Source organism: Rhipicephalus sanguineus, chromosome 11 (genome assembly GCF_013339695.2).
Source record: "Rhipicephalus sanguineus isolate Rsan-2018 chromosome 11, BIME_Rsan_1.4, whole genome shotgun sequence".
In the NCBI taxonomy this organism is placed as follows: Eukaryota; Metazoa; Arthropoda; class Arachnida; order Ixodida; family Ixodidae; genus Rhipicephalus; species Rhipicephalus sanguineus.
Genome location: NC_051186.1, coordinates 124,297,340 through 124,321,414, shown reverse-complemented (window position 1 = coordinate 124,321,414; position 24,075 = coordinate 124,297,340). Strand labels below are relative to the sequence as shown.

The 24,075-nt window shown below is 45.1% G+C and overlaps 1 protein-coding gene across 2 annotated transcripts; it reads right to left on the bottom strand.

Moving 5' to 3' along the window:
• Positions 1–12,794: 12,794 nt before the first annotated feature.
• On the bottom strand, positions 12,795–22,331 carry LOC119373906 (uncharacterized). Of its 2 annotated transcripts, none has more exons than XM_037643967.1 (5): positions 21,916–22,331; positions 19,064–19,200; positions 18,929–18,996; positions 13,817–13,915; positions 12,795–13,039 (listed from the first exon to the last, which is right to left on the bottom strand). In XM_037643967.1, the coding sequence occupies exons 1-5, from the start codon at positions 22,219–22,221 to the stop codon at positions 12,867–12,869; spliced, it is 783 nt and encodes a 260-aa protein (XP_037499895.1). In that variant the 5' UTR covers positions 22,222–22,331; the 3' UTR covers positions 12,795–12,866. The 2 variants fall into 2 exon arrangements, with proteins under 2 accessions (XP_037499895.1, XP_037499896.1); XM_037643968.2 differs by lacking the exon at positions 21,916–22,331 and adding an exon at positions 19,487–19,544.
• Positions 22,332–24,075: the final 1,744 nt, after the last annotated feature.

Below are 24,075 nucleotides of genomic sequence, written 5' to 3'. Positions count from 1 at the left end.
TGACAGGGGACGATGTCGTAAGAGTTCGCGCATTACTAAGCCACATGATGTGGCGAGCTGTTAGAAACTGCAGGCCTGCGCGGCACACGAAGCACACTCACAGCGGAGGCTCAAGAAGCAAACATATCAGAGCCCACCGTAAACATTCTCATTGCGCCTCGTCCAAGTTCACTTGCACGAGGCGCAATGGTTTTCCGAAGTAGTTCATTATGGTTTTCTGAAGTAGCCACTGCGAATTTGTAAGGCGATGTGCGCACTGCGTTGATGTTGTGGCTGATGATGATGATGAAGAATTTTGTCTGAACCCTTTTTGTAATCTGTCCGCAGCTTTCAATCATCTACTAGCTGCGCATTTCGTGTACTGTGATGCCTATTACTACTCTCTTCTGCCTCGCAAGGTGTCCATAACTCATATCTTTATTCCTGGCCCGATATTCTTTCTATTCCCCTTCCCCGACCCCCAGTGTTGGGTAGCCAACCGGAAGTGTTTCTGGTTAACCTCCCTGCCTTCTCCTTTTTCTGTTTCCTTCCTTCCTTCCTGGCCCGATATGGAGTCTTTTTCCGAAGAAGTCTCAAGCATTAGCATCGCTTTGCGGTGGAATACTTGACTGCCACGCAGGATTGTTGGGTTCGAAGAAGAGTTGTACGTAACGCGTTAAAAGTAATCGATTACTTGTAATTAATTACGTTTTCTGGTAATTTTGCCATTTTCTCGAATACTTTTTCGAAACTGTAGCGTTATGGGTAATTCAATTACATTTCGTGTAATTGATTACCGGTAAACAATGACATTTGTTTTCCAAAATGAAGTGGTAACCTTTCTTTCATGGCACTTCTTGTCCCGAAAGATATGCCCTCGCTTTGTAGGGAACTCCCGTCCTGTCAGACGGGGGGTCCCTACGGAGCCTTTTTTTTAAATGCGAATCATTTCTTAGCAAACCTCAGGCATTTTGGCCGTTTCTAACTACGTATCTATCTATCTATCTATCTATCTATCTATCTATCTATCTATCTATCTATCTATCTATCTATATAGCCTCCTACATCTGGGCGCTCTCCTGCCATGGTCGTCTCCATAGGCTCTAATATACCAAAATTAGCATAGCAGAGGATCAATGTATCAACAACACGATTCACTGGTCATGACATGAATAACGCAAAAGACCTGTCGCGTACGCCATCAAACCCTTTCTCTCAGTAACGTGTGGCATATACCCAAATACCAGAGTCCATGTTATGCGGGTATGTGCCACAGGTGATACAGATTCTAAATCAACACAGTAACCACGAACATACACAGTGACACGCGAAAAAAGTGATAACCTACTTTAACCAGTGTTTGATCAGTGTTATTTAACGTGCACAATGACATCGCGCAGCATACGGGACTATCATTTTGCCTCTATCGAAATGGCACCGTCGTGGCCGGGATCGAACCCGTGACCTTCGGCTCATCAACCCAGCACCGTAACCGCTACACCACCGCGGCGGACGCAATGAAATTGAAGGAGCTGAAGACGAAACAGCCCTGGACGACGCTCGACTACCATCCGCTCGTTCACGTGGTCCGCAATGTGGACCTCGTGGATGGCGCAAAAACCGGTGTCAGTGCTTCCTACAATAACTCTGCCGAGGGAACCATGCCCCTCATCATTGCCGGTGACTTGAACATTGATTTATCAAATCCAAAAAACGCCTGCTTCTTACACATGAAAGAAGGCTTGGATGTGAACAGGGCATCACAAGACCTCGTTGCCAGGTCGAGGACAGGAGAAATCATAGATCATTTTTTCGTAAGCGGCATCAACAATTTACACCAGCTGTACTATACCTTGCACTTCACTACACTTAGACCCCTCGTATCCGCGATCACGAACGAATTCGAGAAAAAGTATTGTCCAGCTGCTGGTGTTCATTGATCATGGTGATTATGACCTAGTTGAAGAACTGTCAAGAACCCTTTCCACACATGCACACGAGTTCGTGAAACGTGCGTGCGTTGTCCGTCATAAGCAACAAGTATATTCATAACAACTGAAACGCAACTGTAATAACTGTAGCTGTTAGTGCAACGTATGGGCAGGACGCCTGCGCGTGCCGCTCGGCTGTGTATATCTCTAGAGAAATTTTTCTGAGGAAAGCTTCGTTACGCGTAACGCCTGTCCTGTGCATCTGTGTTCATTCTTTGTCCTGTGCGAATCCATGCCATCCGAAATTGAAGAATACAAGCACTACATACCTGCTTTTTGCTGTTCGTATCGTTGGGCAACTGTAAACAACTGGTTATATAATACAAGTTCGACTCTTGAACATGTGTGTGTGTGTGTATACCATTTGCACATTTCTCTAGCGTCGTTCCGTCATGTATTGCTCAGTTTGAAAAATTACGCCACAGTAACATTCCTGCGCATGCTTCACACAACATCGATTCCCTCGGTACGTGGGATCTACAATTTTTTTTTTCAACTTTATCCTTAAATTTACCTGCAAGGCCTTAGCCGGGCGCCAGCAACATGGTAAGCGCGACATTTCATAGGGGACGACTAGCAACGAAGCACTGCGCAACTAAGATCTGGTGAGCAAGGTGCTCCCACGTTATAATAGCACCCTTCCCTCCAGCGCATGCGTTGAGAGAAGATCCAGTGTAGAAGCTGACCTCTCAACGAGGAAGCGTTGAAGAATCAGCGACGACAACATTCAATAACAGCTGCTGTTGAAAGTTAACAACGTGTAACACTATATCACAGAAGCCACAGTAAGCCACCCAGCCTTCACGCAAGCCTTTAGCCTTATCTACCATGCAAGCCACAGTACACTCTTAATCAAGTCCTGCTTAAAGTGGCAGTCTATAGCCCGGAAACGAGTCGAAAAATCTAACGCCTATAGACTGTCTGTTTAGCCGGCACAACCTGTAGGCGGTGCCACCCGTAGCCGTCCCTCGGCGTAGTAGCTTTCTTAGCGGCTCATCTCATAGGCGGGACTCAATATAGGCCGGAGATTTTTCGTCTCGAATCCCGGCTAGTTGAAGGCCGGCTATAGACACCTCCTCGTTCCATGTGACCAGTTGTCCTGGCTACGGAGAGTTCTACCTACGGTGCGTCCCAGCTGCGGCGCGTCCTAGCTATAGGCGGTGTACGAAGCGGCGAAAAAAAAATTTGATTTTAGGTCACCTTTTAAGCTCTATTCTGGGATTTGGAGGCTTAGACACATCTTTTATGACATACATAATCCATATACACATATTACATTCAGAAGTAAACCACAGAAAAATTCACAGTAAACACACGGGGATTCGAGCTCGCGAACACTCGATCATCAAGCGCGTACGCTAGCCACTACACCACATCACGCCACGGCCACTGTGGTAAAAGAACGGGGGTTTATATGCACCAATGCGTCTCTACGTGCTCTGGCGTATTAGTGCAGTGGAGGTCGTATTAAAATGTAGCGTTCACTGATACGTAAGGAGGCCCTTTTTAAATGACATTCGTGAAAATATATAAGGGGTCACTCAAGTTATTGCTGGGAGCATGCTTGAAGCGAATTTGCGTGCTTGGTATAAAAGATAAAACTGTTCCGCCTATATTCGGCACTAGTGCCTCAGTGACATTTAAAGAATCTTGGCGCGCATAATACCCGAGTTCTATTGATGTTAGCCGTCAGCCTGTTGGCTTTCATGGATTGAACGAGTTTTCAACGTCAAGATTCGCTTGCCGTGGAACGTGTGCTCGAAATCCATCCGCGCCAACCGCACAGTGACGTAGCCGTATAAAGACGGAGAATCGCCGTGTTCTCAGTAACGTCGCTGGCCGCTTCACCGCCGACGGTCACCGGGCCGGTAGCCGATATCGTCACTAAGCCTATTCAGTTTATTTCGAAGCCGTAGTCGACCGTGCTTCAGAACAAACCATTCACGCTCATATGCCAGGATGTTTTACCTGTTACCGTCGTAGGCTCGACCCTCTCCCCGTAATAATTACACACTGAGATGAACATGCGCTGATAATCGTGGTATTGTCAGCCGTATATACAATATGCGAACACGCCCGAGCAGGTGCGGTACGCCGTGCACGCACTGCAGATGAACTTCACTTGTAAAGGAACTCATCTTGGCTCTAAACGTTGGATAGTGCACGTCGCTACCCCTCAAATGAATGGCACTATTCCAGTAGACATTATTTTAGCTTCAATAAAAGATGTGGGCGACGTTTGCGTCGGCCATGGAAGCGAGGAGCTGGCGCTGATTGCATGCAGCTTCGCAGTCGCTCGGCGGACTGCGCCGCGGAGAAAATGCCGTTTATGTTGGACGCCACTCGCGCGACATACGTGACTCGTGAATTGGGCTGTGCACGCTGGAGACGCGGCTCGCTGTTCGCCGTTCTCAGGCACGCAGTGCGCAGGCAGGAATACATGGACTGGATCTTATATCCGGCAGCACTTATCGCAATTAATATTTGTGGCGTTCTGTTACGACTCCATCAGTGGCCATATTTTTGAGAACGTCTGGATTCACGATGGTATAGCGGTCCCGCCGCGCTATTTAAATCACTTCACACTCAATCTCAAAGCTGCTATATTTCTCACATAAGTTTACTGAAACATTTTCTGGAAGCGCGAGTTCATGCAATGTACTAAGTATAGCATTGGTGCGAAATGCACTTTCATGGGCATGCAGTGCGTTGTACAAGTATCACCTTTTGATAAATTTTTGACAAGTCTCGCCGTGATTAATACGGCGGAACACGCAAACATTTACGAGCTACATCCACACAGCTGATTTTGCATGCGCACGCGACTGGGCAATGTTTGTTGTGCTACACTGCATGGGGTAGCCTTCTGGAGTTTTACGTATACATGCACCTAATATTTTATGTGCGAATTACTGAGACGCGTTGCGTACAGCAGAAATCCAGAACGTAGTATAGTGCTGCATTAATATAAATAATTTGCTACCATCGAGTAATAGGTTCAGAGCTATGCGCAGATGCTAAAACACAAGGTATAGTCTACGAAGAATGCAACTTTTGGAGCAAGCTGGATTTTTTTTTTATTGCGCACATGCAAAGCGGTTGCGCTTCAGTGTGGCAGTCGTCAGGAAGAACTTAACTGCTAAATTATGACATATCGCAAGAAAGTTAACGTGGACTGGCCATTTGTCGAACATGGAGTGTTTAACGATTTCTGAACTTTTTAAGCCAATGCAGCGATGTTATGCGAGGTACGCCCACCAGCGTGCGCGCTTCGCGCTGGCACATATGTACGTTCCAGAGGACGGTCATTTAATTATGCAAATAATATGCAAAAAGGGTGAACGGTTTTGCGAAATCTTGAACACCTCGTGAAAGCTCTACGGCCTGCACTTGATTTCGACAGCATGCCGTTACTAATAGTAGAACGTTAAATTAGATATTTACATTTCACGGCAAACGATTTGGGCGTTTGTCCAAGGAAGTATTTTGTTTTTTATCACTACCAACCTATTTTATGTCCACTTGAGGACGAAGGTCTCTTCACTAATCCCCCATTGATCCTATCCAGCGTCTTCATTACTATTTTTGTGTGTTTGTGGCATGCACAAGAACGAAGAAAGCAGTCAGGTTGCAGTATTCCTAATGCGGACTCCCTTAACGTCAAGTGGCAGGCCGTGTAGTGGTTGATTGTTGGCTAACAGAGTTTTAGAATTGTGTACGCACACGTTGCGTTGGCTGGGCACGTACGTTATACTGTATTCAGAAAGTAATTTGAGAGATGCGCAGTGGCAACAAACACAAGAAATTGTGCACACGAAGCTCTGGTTACCGTATGCTAATACTACCTCATTTTAACCACTTGGGATTTTTTTAACGTGAACCGATTACATCACATAGGAGCGTTTTCGCGCTCGGTTCCCCCTTGATGGGTACCTAGATTAACCATTAACAGTGAGCTTGTAAACTATAAGCATGCAGTGTGTTTAGACATGCGTGTAAAAATTCGCATCGTTTTTTTTTTTTAGTAGCGGCGTTTAAAGCATAGACGCACCGCGTTCCCCATAAATGTACCGTTCGGCGGAATCATTTCGGTTGAGAATGACTTCACGGACCATACCAGCTTCATAGTTCAAGAGTACCCGCTGTGTCCAGGGTGTATAAGCATGCGAGAAACAGGTACTGCTCAGGTGTAAAAATAATTATTTATTGTAAAAAAATACAAACAGCGCTAAAAGCAATGCTTAGCGCTGAAGGAAACGATAAACGTGCGATGCGATGTCTTTTGTTTTTTTTTTTGGACAAATATATTCTGGGGCTTAACGAATACCTTTCATCTTTTCAATGTGTCTTCAGCAGCTTCCCGCCGGCAAAACACCTGGGAAACAACTGGGTTCATAATACTCTGCACAAGACGAAGTATTGAGCATACCCAATTGGGTATGTGAGGTCCTTAATATAGTACATCGTCAAGCACCAAATAAGGGCTTTCTCTAGAAGCGTGCCAACCGAAGGTTTCACATTCTCTTGCACTTGATCGCAGTAGAACGCCTTGTTGTCGTACTCCCTCCATATTCAGCGGTCAGGTGATGGGCGGGCTGTTGGCATGTCATCCTGACGGAAAAAAAAAGAAAAGCAGAGGACACATGCGACGTTAAGTTCTTAGATCACCTGGTGTCTTCGCCCATCACACAAAAACTTCTACCTGGTAAACGGACGTTTCCAATCTGTTATACACCTTGTCGAATTTTGTGTAGACAGCGTCACAGAAGTTACAAATATGAAAGTGTTTTCAGAAGTTGCTAATGAAGCTATCTAATAGTGTTTTAACCATAATCTTACTACAGCTATGAGAGAAAGCATAGCATGATTTCCTCAGATATACTCATCGATCTACACGAAATACATGCGGGCATTGCACATCTGACCGAGTATTACTTTGACCTTGTCGAACTTCTCCATGAAACTTCCAGTTTTTCTTAAAAGTGAAGCTCTGTTTCGAATGTCGGCTGCAAGTCAAAACCACAGCACAGGCGCAATTTGATGAGAATCACGTACAAGGAAAGCAGTTTAACAATAGACTCACGATTCATTCGTTAAGTAAATAAAATGGCAGGTAAACTTGGCTTGAAATTGGGTTGCACACTATTGCACAATATTGCAAACGAATTTTCTTTAATACCAGGGGAATGCCAGTTACGGCGAATATTTGAATGGTAGGAGCCAATGCATGATTAAAAATTAATTCGCTGCGGCGGGTCAATGCTCGGCTGCGATATTTAGATGGGAGTTAAACACACACATACAAAAAGAAAATGAATAAAAAACACAAAGAAAGATCGTATGCTCAGTTACGGCATTGTAAACAACACCACGGCCGGTGTTGCTGCTGCTGCTGCTGCTAGAGACCCTGTAAGGTGTGAGCTCCTGGCCAGTTGCTCGATAAAATTGCGCCTGGCTCTTGTGTCAGAAGGTTTCGTCACCTGCAAACGTATTCAAATTCTGTGTTTACTAACACGAGGATGAACTAGAATTATATCCCTTATTACGACTGCTGTACGCACTCCACTTCTCTGTAATAACATTTAGAATGAGCAATCCAACATAAATAATAAGCTGCCAACGAAAACAACAGTACTTTTATACAACCACGGTTATATATCGCTGTTGCATCGCATGAAATGATAGATGAGAGAACATAAATGTCATCAATTAGCTAACGCCTAAATTACATATGACGCATAACTTTACCTTCATCGAGATCTGCAGTTTGCACAGGCACCAGAGATGGTGCATGATGCACTGATGTACTTGCCCACACTTCACTTGGCACTGCATAAGACCAATGGGCATATGTGAGCAGACCACAGAAATAAGTGAAGGTACACAGTAAATACGCAAATGTATTCACGAGCATGAATGAAGCTGGCTTTAAAACTTGTTAGAAATTAGGCCGCAAACCGCGTTTTAAAGACTGTCGCTATTCAGAAAGTGAAATTGCTGATTTTGCCTCCTAAAAACATGACATGCCGCTAGTCGCATCTATGAGCGCCTGATCCAATGAAACCTACTAATGTCTTCGGTACTCGTAAGTGCAGTTTCATTACTTTTTGATTGTGGAAAAATTTTTCCGCTTCCTAAAGGTAAAAAAAGAAATGTAAATGCCAAGTATAACGACCTACCATGCAAGCAGATCGTAATATCGTTCAACTGCAAGCAAAAATATGCTTCCTTTGGTTGACGCACTGTATCATTGACCATAAATGCAGAGACCAGTTGCAAGCCGAAAGATAAGAAGCCACGCGAGAGCTAACATTACACAGCTTGTCAAGCAACACGAATTGATTATCTCGGTGACACCTGTCAAGAGCGACGAAAGCGTCTGAACTGTATGAGAGTTCACAATAAATGCGACCAGCGCGACAACACGTGCGCGACTATTGAGACGGATGACGATTACAACAAAGATAAGTAGTCGTATACTATACGCGTATAGTTACTCGTACGCATAACTCGTATAACTCGTATAGTTATTTCAAAAGACGCCAAAAGAATATTCTGGCAGTTCAATGCCGTCATTCATATACATAAGCGCAAGCATGCAACAATGTGCACGCTAACAGCACGAACATATATGTGAAGAAAGAACAGCACTCACCCAGTTGGATATGATGCGCCGGGCTGCGTCCGCAGTGTGCGCACCAGCTAGACAGAAATGGCGCGAAAGCGTCGTGTAATCCTGCGTCAACAGCTTGCGTGTAGCCATTGGACGTGCAAGGGGATGTCGCTATGTCTTCGCAACACCCCCCTTAATATTGAGATAAGAGAACTTTTCCATGGCGGCCGAGTACCGGCTCACGCGTCACGCTCAACAAACGTCACGCTCAACAACAACCTATCAAAACATCCGCCGCTGTCGTGGAATGCGCTAGAACTAAACCAACTAAACCATTTCGCGCCAAAAACGCAACCCCTTTCCCGTCGCACAATATCTTCGAACTCTCGTCCTCTCGTTTTTACCTCCTTCCTTTTCTTTTCTCTGCGCAAAAAACAGCAGAAGCGGAGTGCGACGGAGAGCGTCCCCTATTCCCGTTCACGCACGCAAGAGAGAGTGCGTACTTAGCTCCATGCGTATGCCTCCTCGCAGCATTGCTCGCCTTTGCGGCTGACGCTGTCGGCGCATGCGTATACACCGACTCTTGCGCCGACAAGTTATAACACGCGGGAGCTTACGCTGAGCTGTAGCCAGGATTCTCAATTACGCGGCTCACACCGACGCGCCACTAATACTGCAGGCCGTCTATAAGGCGGCGGTGAAGGGTGCACGTTTTTTATATACACTTGTCACGGCTAATTCCTTTTCGAATCCCTACTATAGCCGGGAGTTTTCCTGAGTTTTGAAGCGTCCCGCCTACAGAGTATGCGTTAGCCAGGATTTGATTAAGAGTGTAGCCCATTGTATAGTTTGGGTAAACTGCTGTTATTGTGTTAGGGCAAATAAATTTTGAAGAAAAGTAACGCAAAAGTAATCGATTACATTTCTGTAATTGCTCAGCTAGTTTTCTGGGGCTGTAGCTGAGCACTGTAATCAATCGCATGTTAAAGGGCGTAATTGTAGTTGTCATCAGTTACCTATTTTGTGTAAAGTGTACAAGTATAGTTCGAACATAGTTTCTTTTATTTCGTTTGCGCGATAGCTGCGAAGGACACCGGCGGCGGCGGACAACATCGCCACCAAAATCAGCTGTTGTTTTGAACTCATATAAGCTTACACTCTTGTAAAGTTTCGTGCGTTATGGGCGCGTGTGAAGCATTGACTAGGCTGACATGTTGACTAGCGAAAGACCGCTGAGTCCTTTATTGCGCTTGCTTAAAAAGCAACGCTAACAGAAAAGGGAGAACGTAAAGGGAAAGGACACGGCTCGTGTCGAGCAGAAATGATGACGTGAGTTGCACTATCACATCACGATACATCCTTCTCCTTTTGAAGGTGCACATATTATAACAGCAACAACTAGTGTAATGCGCGTATTTACAGCACTCCAAAACAAAACAAAAAAAGGAAAGAGTTTAGGGCAACTTTTGGAAATTTCAGTCGTACTGTAGGCGTTGCGGTGGCCTGGACTGGCGGCTGGATCTTCGTAATGATGCAGGGCGGTATGTCGCCATGACTTGTGGTGCATTAAACAGATCGGACAGGTCGGGCGTAGCAGGCCCAGACTGTTGGACGTCGGTCCCGGTCCACGCATGTGTGCGTGGGTTCGAGTCCCACTTCTGACACCATGTAAGTTTCGTGCGTTATGGGCGTGTGTGAAGCATTGACGAGGCTGACATGTTGACGGGAGAAAGGCCACCGAGTCCTCTGTTGCGCTTGCTTATAAAGCCACACCAGCAGCAAAGAGGGAAAGTAATGGGAAAGGACACGGCTCTTGCCGAGTAGAATTGGTGACGTGAGCTCTCACATCACCATAAAACTGTGATAACTTTAACGGAAGAGAAGTCTACAAAAGAACCGCTTTGCGTAGAATTTGGCTAAAAATATTTCATGTATAGCTGGGTCCTTTGTTGTCATCTCTTGCAAGCAACCGGGCACCACTTTCTCTGGGCCTAATCGCCTCTGCGATTTGCAGCGCAATGCTTATCAGCTATGGTATAAAGAAAAGTTCTTGCTCTGTGGTATCTTCACGCTCTTCATCTCTTGCAGCTTTTTTAACACGAAAGTGTTTTATGCCGGGGTTCACCAAGACTTCAGTTACGTATTTCCGTCACGGAAATGATGTCGAAAAAATATACACAATCAGATGGCAAAGAAAAAAAGGTACCGTCAACGGGCATCGAACCCACGACCGCTCGGTCCGCAACAACAGATGCCAGGCACGCTATCCACTGCGCTACGGTCACAGACTCTGCAAGCTTTACGAACGTGCCTTTTATATCTACCACTGTCCCGTTGGGCTGGGTGGTGTTGATTTCTGGGAGTCGTAAGGTAAAGTAATTCGTCATTGCTGTGGCCTCCGCGACTAGCACCTACAACGCGTTTACGCGACCGTCACATTCGGCGCGTTTTCAATAGAAGTTGAATTTTTTCAATGCCTTAACACACCGCGAGGTGGCGACCTTTGCCCAAGCGTCGTGAAAGCGTCGGCCTCGCTCAGCATCATGCTAATACAAACCAAAAATAGCTCTGCGACGCCCGCCTGCCTCACCTCGCTGTAACACCGCGTTCATGCTCACGCGCTCGCCCCGAGAAAAATCGCGGCCGGGCTACCGCGGGGCGGCACGACGCGCTTTGCCTTTCCCTCTAGTCCGGCCGTGGTGTTCAATCACATTTTAACATGCCGCGGGATGGAAAGTTCTGCGTCCAATATGCGAAGCTTTTCTGGCTATCACACCTCGTTCTCTGATTAGGCTTTCACCGTTAACTACTACAGCAACCACAATGGTTTTGTTTATTCCTCTAACGTGGACGTTAGTCGTCGGGATGGAGATGTACCACCAATCATCAAAGTAGGTGCATACACGTTAAACGGTGCCATTAGCTGCCGGTCATCAATATACATCGTGCAAACTCTCTTATATCAATGTACAGTAAGCATTCAGTTCTGTATGGACACGCTTTACTTTCGTGTTATTCCGATTCCTATAGCGGAGGGATCAACCGTGTTTTTTTTTTTTTTTGGCCGCATCAAGGATATCGACAAGATAATGAAGTTAGAGAGAGAAATATTGGCACACTCTCTATGTTTTATATTTTTTTATATAGTGCCCCTTCACTTTCTCTGCGGGAAATTTCTGTGTGCGGATAGAACAAACACGCAACAACCACAACTTCTCAAATCCCACCGGACATGTTAAGTTACCGACACAGCTGCTAAGATTCCACCTGAGCATCCAGAGGTACAGCTGCTCAGCACATCGCTCCACACCCTTCGCGAAGAAAGTGTGACAGCTAGGCTTTGAGCATTCACCACTGTTGCTTTGCTAGCATCAGGACCTCACAGGATGTTCCGTTCCGACACTGCTGCTTATTCGGTTTTGAATTTGAGTGGTCGTCTCTCGCACGAGGAGCCAACATTTTCGTTTGCTGTAGCTCACTACGTTGTGCATTTCCGGTAAATGGAGAAGCTGAACAGGTTAATCCGCAATGCACATCACGGTGCTTCCAATTTTTGAGCTCGTTACGACTTGCGAGAGTAAATGTCAAAAAACCGTACGAAAATTACCTCATGTAGTTGGCGGATTGCAGAAATGAAAAAAAGATACAAAAATATAGTGTGTTCTGAGTTGTTACAATAGAGGTGTGGCAGTGCAAAGAGTCTGTAATTAAATGAAACAATGCATGCCACATGAAATACGCCGAAAAGGACAACTTCACCACCTATAACACTCAGGCAAAGACAAGCACCTTTTTGATTGGGTGAAGAAGTGTATGAAAATACAGGTATTAGCGGTGCACTACCTATGAGAAATATTGAATTGCGTCGTAAGCACACGCAAATATCGAAATAACGTTCAAGAAAGGAACAGTTGGCCACTAGTGGTTAGCAAACCGTGAACTTTCGCTTATTCCACGTGGGGTGCTCTGTCGCATTTGAAATGGCCACATCAGTGGCTTGGCAGTAGCCGCGTATGCGGCTGTTCTTCAGACGAGGATGCTTTGGGACATTTGACATTCGCTCCCACTAGCGAAATAAATACTTGACATCTGAAAAAAAAAGTGAGCTTGCCAAATTCAGCATCATGTTTAACCTCTCTTTGCTACTTCACCATTGAAGAGTCCCTGATTTTTACTTTTAAAAAGAAATGAAGAACTGAGAAATTGATATCTATTTCGCTCGTCATATTTATTTCTATTCTTTTAAACGTACAACTTTATTAAAATATTTGCGATAAATGTTCCTAGTATGAATTCCTGTGTCTACGTCGAATAAAACCTAGTCTCGCCGGGCAATCATCCGTATAAATGAGGTGTCCTTCCAGGTTTAGCATGTTGAATTCTGCCATGCACTTTTTACTTGGTCCTCTGTGAATGGCCGAGTCACGTACCCGGAGCTCGTACCAACGCACTGGAGCTACAAAGAGAACAGAAATTGTCAGAAACGCACTTTTAGGCAAAAAAAATTTAAATATTTTTGTACGTCTACAACGTGCAAATGCGCAGTACAGTGCAAGACTAAGCGGGGAACATCAGTATAAAAAAATAAGGTGAGTGAACCTATTGCCTGTCATGAAGCGGAAGAAAAATTTGGGGACATTTTTATGGATATTTTTGCTTCGAGCAAGCTTTCCCGATGCTCACGTGGCGCAAATGGGCTGCATTACACCTACTCGTTTGAGTATATCTCACTTGCTTGAGGCAAGTTCGAAGCACCTTTCAACCATAGTTCACAGAACGAATAATTCGTTACTGCATATACACTAAGCAGTAGTTTTGGTTACCTTGTGGTGCTGCTTCTGCTGACCTCCACTGATGTTCACAAGACAATTCCTACTTTCTGCTGCCGCTCTGTTCACGTACAAACCGCGGATAAAACCGGACTATCCCCTTTTCAATATATTGTTATCTCGTGTTGTTCTAGCGCGAACGACATCTACCAAGGTTATAGCAAGAAACACTACGGTCAACAAAACGCATTAACTTCCGGCCATGTATAAGCGGGCGTTCTGTTAGTAGGACGGGGCCTAAACTGCGCAATGGGAAAGAAAAATTACAATCCTAGTTGCCTGACGACTGCGAAAAGTTGCTGCGTGTTCACGTTATTACGTTAAAGCTCAATGTAAGTGCACGCTGGTAGGCGGGAATTCATCGTTCTCAACTCTGAAATGAGTGAATGAAAATGGCAACTTACGTATTGGAAGAAGAGAGCTAATTAATGTGACCATTATGATAGCGCATTTGGACCTCCTTGTTGTATATATCAACTGCTCCAACTGGTAGAAGGGAGCCTCTGAAACAAAACATACAGAGATATTTTTTCTAGCCGGGTTTGATTGCGACAGCGGTAACAGGGACACTGCAACGAAATTGTCCTAATTTTTGTAATTGAAACCCACGCTGTAACATTAACACCCACGGAGAATAAATTATTTCGATAAAAATTTTCACACTGCACACAAGGTTGTAACAGTAGCTGAAGACGAACGCCTGTTTTTGCAAGTACGTATATGAAGTACCTCTTCGTGTTCTTTATTAGAACAACTATGCAAGGAAGGTACCAGCAAGAATGGACGATTGGGCTAATAAGCGAAAATCAACAGTCATAGAAAAATTCTGAAGTTTAGATAATACGCGTTTTTTACATCTCAGCATAGTCCTTCAATACTTTTTCTGGTCACGAAACTTCGCCGTCACGCTATGGGGGAGCTTGATATGGCGCGACAAGCTGCCGCGCCGCGGCGCCACCGTCGCTTAGAGGCCACCCTTCTCCAGGTGGATTCCGCAGACACCGCAGACGCCGCAAATGCAGCCGGCGTGAGCTGAAAGTTTGCACGTGTACTCTCTGTCTGTGACTGCGTTTTGGATAAGGGCCAAGTTCAGGTATCGTACAGTTGAATCGGCACTCTCTCGTGACGATGCCTTTTAGGCGCTGCGTACCGAGGTGCCGTTTCGGCTACAAGGGCAGCGACTGAAAATGTATCGATGTTTTGCATGCCAAGTGTTCATGGGTAGTTCAAGACTGGAAGTGAGCCATAACGCAGCAACAAACGCACAACTTCAGCATCGATTCGAAGCATGTGCGTATGTGTGCGAGGCACTTTGATTCATCGGACACCGTATATGTGTACAATTTCACGATAAACGGGGACGCCGTATCGTTGTCGACAGACAAGCCGCGCCTCAGGCCTAACGTCATTTCTCGTGTGTTCCACGGCCACGGCCAACTTTACGAATGGAAAGTCTCGACCACGGACAGTTCTAACGTCACTGAAACGACCTCGAAAGCCGTCGTGTGCAAAGGGAATTTTCAGCCGTGGCAAACGGGCCATTAGCTACTTAATGTAACAAAAAAAAAAACAATATGCAAGATTTCTGTGTCAGTACACCTTTAGAATGTCTTTTGAGCTCTACTCTACCCCAATACTGAGTGAAGGCGAACGTTATCCATTTCTCATAAGCATTTGCACGGATTCATTTCCTTCAAAGAAAGATCGCGATTACAATCCTAATAAGCGTCTTGGTTCGCCAAGAAATTACGGCACTGAATGCAAATGGGCGTCAATCCTCGTCACCCTGCTCGTGAGAGATAGAGATTAAGAAACACAATGCGTAGTCAAGGGCATATATTAATCTGTGAGGTTTCCATCGCCGATATTGTCAACATAAATCGCGTTGGAAAACTGTGTCGAAAACTGATACGCACGAAAACTAGCAAAGCTTTCGAGGCCTGGGGGGGGGGGGGGGGATCGGAGATCTCTGTTCGTTCCGCGTTCGTTCTGGCGGTGTTACGTCACAAAAGTGGGCGGTCCGCAGCTCTCTTCCGCCGAGAGGAAGCGGACAGCCAATCGTCAGCGGTGAGCGGCGAGCTTTCCGGAAGTAGACGCGCATCGTTTGTCCTCGGCAAGGGGACCGTATATTTCAAAACGAAGGGTTTCTCGCCTTCTAATAAATACAGTTGTTATACGAAAAGATAGTTTTTCTTTTCAATCTCAAACAGTTTCTGAAACAGCAATAGGTTTGAGCGCTGATATTTATTGGTGTTAGTTTTTCTAACGTGCTCGCTATATGAAGTCGCGCACGCGAAAAAAAAAGAGAAAAGTGGCGGTTGGCGCAGTTTTTCAAGATGTCGTCCCACCGCAATGTCTGGCTTGGCTCCCGGGTGTCGAATCGTCAAAAGGAGCTTCTGCTGGCTTTTATAAAAGAGCACCCAGAGATACCTACGCCGTCGTGCCCACTGGGGCCGTCGTTCACGAGTGAGGACCGGGACGACACGTGGAAGTAGCTGGTAGCGCTTTTGAACTAAGAAGTCCCTGCGCGTAAGACCACAGCCCAGTGGCAGGCCCGTTCATTTTGTTCGCACTGTTCGTTTCGAGAACAGAAATCGACGCCGCACTCGCTCATGTCTTCAAACACATCTCGCACCTCCAACCGCAAGAGAAGCACAGGTCGCAAGCGCCATTTTCTCAAAATCAGCTGTTGCGGCAGCCGCAACCGCCGCATCATGCCGTGCGAAGCCGTTTGTTCGCTCGAGAGAACGCGTGCGAACGGTCTCGCGCTCCGTTCGTTTGTAGCAGACGACATGCTCGTTATGACGCGGCATGACGTCACCAAAAAATAAAAGATCAAGCAAAAAGAAAAATGGCTACGCCCCTCAGAGACGTGTTTTTTTCCGGCTTCGACCAATCGCGTATGCCGCCAGAATGGGTACAGAACGAACGGCGCAGAACAGAGATCTCCGATCACCCTACTCGTTATGCCGCGATATGACGTCACCAAAAAAGAAAAGATCAAGCAAAAAAAAAAAGAAATGGCGACAGCCCCCGGCCTTGAGTGGCATCTCCCGCTTCAGCCAATCAGCGCGCTTGTTCTTCCCCAGGAGAACGAACAAGCGGAACGAACAGATCTCCGATTGCCCCCCTGAAGACGACAACACTTCCCATCAAGCAAGCGTTTCTTGACGGTACGATCTGCCGATGTATCTGTTCCGAACAGACTACCGGCAAATGCAACCTCACGTCCTAGAACATTTTATGTTACGTAAAATTAGTCCGCAACCACTGCTGGAACGACACGTGTGCAATCAGAAATTCGGGAAATAACAGTGAGCTCAGGTTGTCAGGCATTTAATGGTAACGCCGCCGATGTCTCATTCTGTGTACAGCGCATCACAGTAACGTCAAAGTTTCTTTCTTTCTTTTTTTTTTTTTGAGGCCTGTTGGGACAGCTAAGGACAAATTTCGCAGTAGCAAAAGGTCTATGCGCGTCGTCTGCTGACACATTGAGCCGCCAGCTGAACTTGAGATTGTTTACTTTTTGTATGCGCCTTGTCTTCGGTAAGAAAACATTCTCAGTAGTTCCAGGTTTAGTTCGCGTAGTTGTTACAACAAAATAGAATGTAAATATTGTCTAAAAAGAGTGGGGCTTTCGGCCGCGACGTACGAGAGAATAAAAAATACAGGCGTCGCCTACGGCGGCCGCTCCGCTGGGTGGCCTTTCTTTTACTGTGGCGCCCCTAGCGGCCGCCGCTAGCTCTATATTAAACTGAGGCGGCAGTTTCGTGACCAGAAAAGCTATTGAGGGACTATGATCTCAGTTATCTTATTATCAAAACCGGTTGTGGTGACATATTATGCGCTTAAGACATGAAAATATTAATAAGATCTTGGCTCTCACGTGCCAAAATCAAGATATGATTATGAGGCACGCCGCAGTGAAGGGTTCCGGAAATTTCTACCACCTGGCGTTCTTTAACGAGTGCTGACATCGCACAGCACACGGGCCTCTAGCATTTCCCCTCGACAGAAATGCGACTGCCGGGCCGGGTTCCGACCCGCACCGTTCGGGCCAGCAGCAGAGCGCTGTGATCTCTGTACCAGCATGGCAGACGGCGCGCAAGGCGTACAAAAATGAATACGACCATGCGTCTTCTGTGAAATCAATGACATTACCAGCTGTGGTAGCCTGATAGATAAGATGCGCTGATAATCAAGAGGGCGAGGATTATATTTTCAACCACGGCAGTTGAGCTTTCGCAGCCACCATGTGCAAAAAGAACCGTTCCTAAAATTGGGTGCACGCTCGGAAAAACTGGATGACAGGAATGATCCAGAGTTCCCAATAGTGCGATGTTTTAGAACAATATGTTTGCTTTGGCATGTGATACCTATAATTTCTTTTTAACACGAAATTGTTTTATGCCGAGGTCCACCAAGACTTGAATGACGTATTTCCGTCACGGAAATGACGTCGAAAAAAGATACACGGTCTGATGGCAAAGAAAAAAAGGTTCCATCACAGGGCATCGAACCCACGACCGCTCGGTACACAATAACAGATGCCGGGCACGCTATTCACTGCGCCACGGTCAAAGACTCTAAAGGCTTTACAAACGCGCCTTGTATATCTACCACTCTCCCGGTCGGCGGGGTGATGTTGCCCTCTGGAAGTGGTAAGGTAAAGTAATTCGTCATTACTATGGCCTCCGCGATTAGCACCTGCAACGCGTTACACGTCCGTCCCATTCGGCGCGTTTTCAATAGAAGTTCAATTTTGTCAATGCCTTAACACACCGCGAGGTGGCGACATTGGCCCAAGAGTGGTAAAAGCGTCGGCCTCGCTCATAGCATCACGCTAATCCAAATAAAAAATAGCTCTGCGATGCGCGCCTGCCTCACCTGGCTGTAACACCGCGTTCCCCGATCACGCTCTCGCCCCGAGAAAAATCGCGGCTGCGCTACCGGGGCGGCACGACGCGCTTTGCGTTTCGCTGTAGCCCGGCTGTGGTGCTCGATCACATTTTAACATGCCGCGGGATGGCGACCAAGTTCTGCGTCCAATATGCGGCGCTCTTCTGGCTATCACACCTCGTTCTTTGATTACGCTTTCACCGCTGACTACTACAGCTACCACAAGGCTTTGTTTAATCATTTAACATGGACGTTAGTCGTCGGGATGGAGATGTACCACCAATAATCGAAGTTGGTGCATACACGTTAAACAGTGTCATTAGCTGCCAGACATCAATTTTGCCAATTATCTTATATCAATGCACAGTAAACATTCAGTTACTTCTTTAAGGGCACGCTTTACTTTCGTGTTATTCTGATTCCTATGACGGAGGGATCAACCATGTTTTTAAGAACATATTCTGTAGATTGGCGGAAAGTAATTTTGGTGCGAGAATCTTCTAATAGAGATGTGAGATTTTAATATGACTTGCGATTCGTATGCATTCCAAATATTTTCCTGTTTCTTTTAAAATAAATTAGAATTTCGACGTAAATGCTCGGCATGATTTACTTACGTTCCCTCTGTATATACATTTTATCCGTGTCTCCTCTCACAAAGCTTCCATCGATGTCGTCAGAAAATCTACAAAGTCAATAATTGTAAATTGTAAACACATGTTTCTCTGTACTCCAAGCGGCGAACACCTCACGTTTGATCCTTGTAGATGTATTCTCTCCTAAACACAATTGATTTGTTGGTCATGCTTTCCCGTAAATCCACTTTGCACTCAATACGGGTAGTGCCGGTTGCATTGTATGTCCATATGGGTTCTCTCAAGCCCACAAACTGGAATAGAATGAAGGGACAAATAAAGACACGTGATCATTACTGAGTCCTCGATAGAACAGTGTGATATAACTTAGCGTGAACAGAACAGAAAATTTCCTCTCACGCATAACATTAAAAAATCTAAACACACGTCTGTTATCTGGGTTTAAGCAACACACATCAAAGTACTGCAGCTGGGATGTGTCGCTTCAGAATTGGTAATTCTACAAAAATCTTTTCCATGGCAGGCACACAAGTCCACGCTTCATAAAGGTAACCTCTTTCAAAGAAAACAGCTGTGTACCGCTATAAGCATCGCCATGTCCTACGTAACATCATATTGTGCAATAGCTACTAACTTCACCCTCACCCACAAAGGCAAGCACATTTCGAAACTCAGTAGCCTGAAATTACGTATCCTTTCCAGTAGCCCGCCGTGCGAAACAACTGACGCATCGTATTTGTTTTTGCAATTTGACTATCATCTCCTAAGTGTTGAACAAAGACCCCATTAATAGCTGTCGGCACATACACGCGACATTATGTTGTCTTAGTCCAACTGTACTGTACAACCTTCGTAATTTCACCCTAATCTGTAACACTGAGCGACAGCTAGCTTCCCTCGAATCATTCTTTATTACAGGAACGAGCAAGGGCCTATTGGTCGCCAGGTACTGTCGTGCCCACTACATTGTCGCATTTACATGTATATTATGAACCACACCCCATTTTCGTTCACTGGTATCGGTACGTGCCAGAGTTTTCTTGCTTTTCTTTAACGTTATAGTTCGCAGTATTTGAATGAACGCCTATGGATGTCTTTGTGTACTTTTGTACGGTATTTTACCCTGGTATTCTGTATATCTCTTAGCGCCTGTTCCCTGTTCTCTGTGACATGGCTTTCATATCATCCATTGTACCATGGCTAGTTGCTCCCAACAAATTATTTAAGAAATGCTTTTCTCTACGACAAGCTTCACTCAAGCGTCAGTTTACTTGTACCCTAAACTTGTCAGCATGTTCCACAGTGTACCATAGGCACTGGCGCGTGTTTTCTCTGGTACTCCACAAAATTTATTGAAGAAGTAAACATGAAAAATATATTTATTTGGCGGAGTTGATTTTGTCTTCACCTAAGGTGTTCCGTTTAGAAGCTGTTAAGGTCTGCTGTTTAAGTGACCCGCTCTTCAAGCGCACATATGCGGTTTACAAAATTCGCAATTCCCCGGAGCAGAATTTTTCTCCCGGAATGGGTGGGCCATTTACAAGCTGAACAATGTAGTCTTGCACAGAAATTGAAAAGAATTATATGATCAATGCAGAAAAGCGATTTTTTACTTCTACTCCGCGGCACACCTGTTCTGCAAAACCTTCACAATGTACTTGCGCGCAGTTCTGGAAGCTTATTTTGCGACAACGCAAAATGGTTTCTTCCAAGGTATAAATTTGAAGTAATATTTCTTACGGCACGATACGGTACAGAGCACACATTTAACAGTGCGTATGCGGAGCACTTTTCTTACTGTTTCCGTTATTTTTTTTTGCTAGCAGTTAAAAGATGTAGCTGGAAAACAGCTGGCGTGGCGATATCGGCTGCTTCTTAAGAACATTTTATACTGTCCGTAGTTTTTGTTCGGTAACGTATGGAACCGGGGGACTTCCAAATGGAGAGCGATGTTTTAATACCTCTAAAAAGCCTAGGATAATCAAAATTACGGGTTCAGATGTTACAAAAAAAATGTATATCTTCTTTGTACTCCTGAAAACGCAAAAACCGTAAAAATTAGGTAACAATATCCTACACTACATAGATACGTCTGTGAAAATCAAAAGAAAAAAAATGCGTTCGCCAAACTGTCAAGTTTGTGTGATTTGCCAGCTTACGTTGCATGTGGTGACGACTCTTCACCCCCCCCCCCCCCCAAAAAAAAAGCAATTCTGACTAACGTGAAATATTCACTGGTATTTTATTAATCAGTTTCAGAGAACGGAAGTGTTATCCGTGATCAGCCCCAGTCTAAACGAAGATCGAGGTAGAAACCCGCTTGAAAAGATCGAATTTCAATCAGTTACTACAGGAAATATAAAACTCTGGAGAGCTAGCGCGTGCAAAACTTTAGTTAGATATCTACTCGGAGAAAACAGCTTTACATCTCTTGCAAAGAAGTCTCAAGAGAAGTATCAATGCCCCAAGGTTTTTGCGTTCAACGATTTTATTCGTCTCATCAATATGCTCAGCAATAGAAGTACACTGAAGCGGCAATGTTCGACAGATTGCTTGAACAGTTATACGGCCATTCAGGCGCCCGATATGAAGCCTGCAGACACAGAAGATGTTCTCGCACAAGAATAAAAAGTGTTACTTTATTTCACGCGATCATATGTTATAAAATACAATATGTAGCGTAATCCACGAAAATTTAAAAAATGCATAATCAAAAATAAAACTGTGCACGAAAGGTAATGATGGCACCGAGCGCACTAATGAGCATCCGATATAACACTTGTACTTTACTTGAAACACCAGTTTGCTCGCTTCGAGGTTTTAAGGATGCATTTCGCATTGCTATGATTGGTTTGTTATACCGACATAGCTCAAGGGCATACACTTAATATCAATAAAAGTAAGTGCGATGCATAAAGAGGTTTGAATGCGTTGTTTCAGATATTTCTATGTAAACAATTATGTAATTACGAAGGCATTACCTGAAGCCATAGAAGAAGTAGTCTTACCTTCCTTATATCCGGCGTCCGAATCTCGACTTTCTCGAGCTGCTTTTTTATTGCCTCCGGAATCTTGACATTTACGATCTCCTTTCTTGGAGGCGTCGGAATCTTGACTTCGGTCCCATTTTTTAGCGGCGTCGGAATCTTGCCTTCTTCGGACTCATTTGTCTTTGGCGCGGGAGTAATCATTTTCGGCAGCTCATATCTTCCTTCCGTTGGACTTTCGACTTTTTTGACCTCACTTTCTTCGGAATTTAGAATACCCGCCATGGCCAAAAGTACAACAGCTGTAAAACATTGTCTACGATGCATGCTAATAAAATATCTTCTATCAATTCAAGAGTAAGCGCAAACCTAAGCCGTATAGCTTAGGAAAAGATAAACCTAGTATATTGCCACCGAAGCAGCTGCATATGTCTCTTTCCGACGCAATAGCACAGGTGTGCTGCGTATTATTGTCTCAAAACTGGTGTAGGCATCGATATTGTACTATTCTGCTGAATACAATTCGTTTTCTGTAAACAAACGCGTGTCACCGTACGTCATGCGTTATAAGGCTAGAAATTGTCCACTTACTGCATTCAGCGCCTAAAGAAGAAAGGCTATACCTTATTCTTCCGACTTCAATTGTGCCAGTATGCAGTTAAGGCAGCCCTTACAGCAATTCCTCTGGCTAAAACACGTTGGCGGGCTAGTTGGTTTGCATCCATGGTTTCCTCATTCCTCATTTCCTCATTTAACATTTCCTCATTCCTCAATTCCTCATTTAACCAGTATTCGTTAAACACATGGCCTGCCTTATGCAGATAAGCTGATGGTGTAGACTGAAAAACAAAAAAGACGCGTACCTTCAAGGAAAAAAGTAAGGACAGGACAGAAAGGGCGTCACTCACAACTAACTTTATGTACCATGTACCATGTGCATGTACCAACTAGCCCAACAAAAAAAAAAAGTTCTATTATGATGGTGTAGATTAGATGTTTCGCAGCCAGGGGGAGGCGCGGGAGAGGGGGGGGGGGGGCTAATGGGGCCTACAGCAACCGCTCCCTCCCCTCTCCCAGAATTTTTTCATACTGTCACGAACCGCTGCCTAAAACAGCCACCTGCCCCTGAAATCATCTGGATTTTTTCTAGAACTCCATTCCGCAGTCGAAAAGACACTTCGGTGCGAGCATTGCTGATTTGGGCTGGCTGTCCTGTCGTCGCTGCACGCATGGCGGCCCTCTAACTGGCTGCGCAGCGCATGACGGTCAGAAATACACTGCAAACAGAGGCGTAGTGCCATGGATTACATGGATTGCCATTTTGCGACGCAGCGGCACGGTGATTAAAGGGCTCCGCTTTCCCACACTGAGCCGTGCTACCACCAATGAGTGACTATTGTTGACAAGCCGGACGCTCAGGATTAAGCTATAGCTACGGAATTGTGAATTAAAGCTTTATATTCTCTGTAAACAGTTTCACTGATAGCTTTTTTTTTTTTTTGCTGTCATTCTGACCATTTCTCGGTGTATAACGTTGATTGTTTGATGTTTCTTTATGCTACAGTTGACTTGCGTTACTTTTTGATGTTGTATCCTATATTTTGAATATCCACTATTTGAATTGTATCCTATATTTTTTCCCCTGTTTTTAATGTACATATTCTCTTTTTGTATTTTTAACCGAGGGTCCAGTTTGCAGTCACTGACTTTGGGGCCCTCGTCTGCATATCTTTTTGTACCGATCATTGTAATCTCAATTGCAATAAACTGAGACTGAAACCATCGCGGCGGAGACGTCTTGAGCATGAAATGATCATATCGTGCTAGCGGATGGCTCAAAAAAGGGATGGTCATCTTTCACAGCTGGTCAGGGACGTCTCGTTCTCCTTCCTCTGTATGGACAGCGGGGAGTCGTTTTCGACACAGACTTCTTCGTCTATTTACGTAATACCCTTCACGGTAAGCCTATTCCATTGCTCTTCTCGTCTTGCAACAACAATCGTGGCCCCTTAGCGGTTGTTTACAAGAACGTATGTGACATTGGTCGATCTCCACTCATTTTTTGCCAGCCTATGTTGAGAATGCCACCCATATAGGTGGCGGAACAAGACTTCCGGGAAAGACTCCTCTGCAATCCCATCCGACGCAAATAGACTCGCCAACACTCTGCGGGACTGCTCG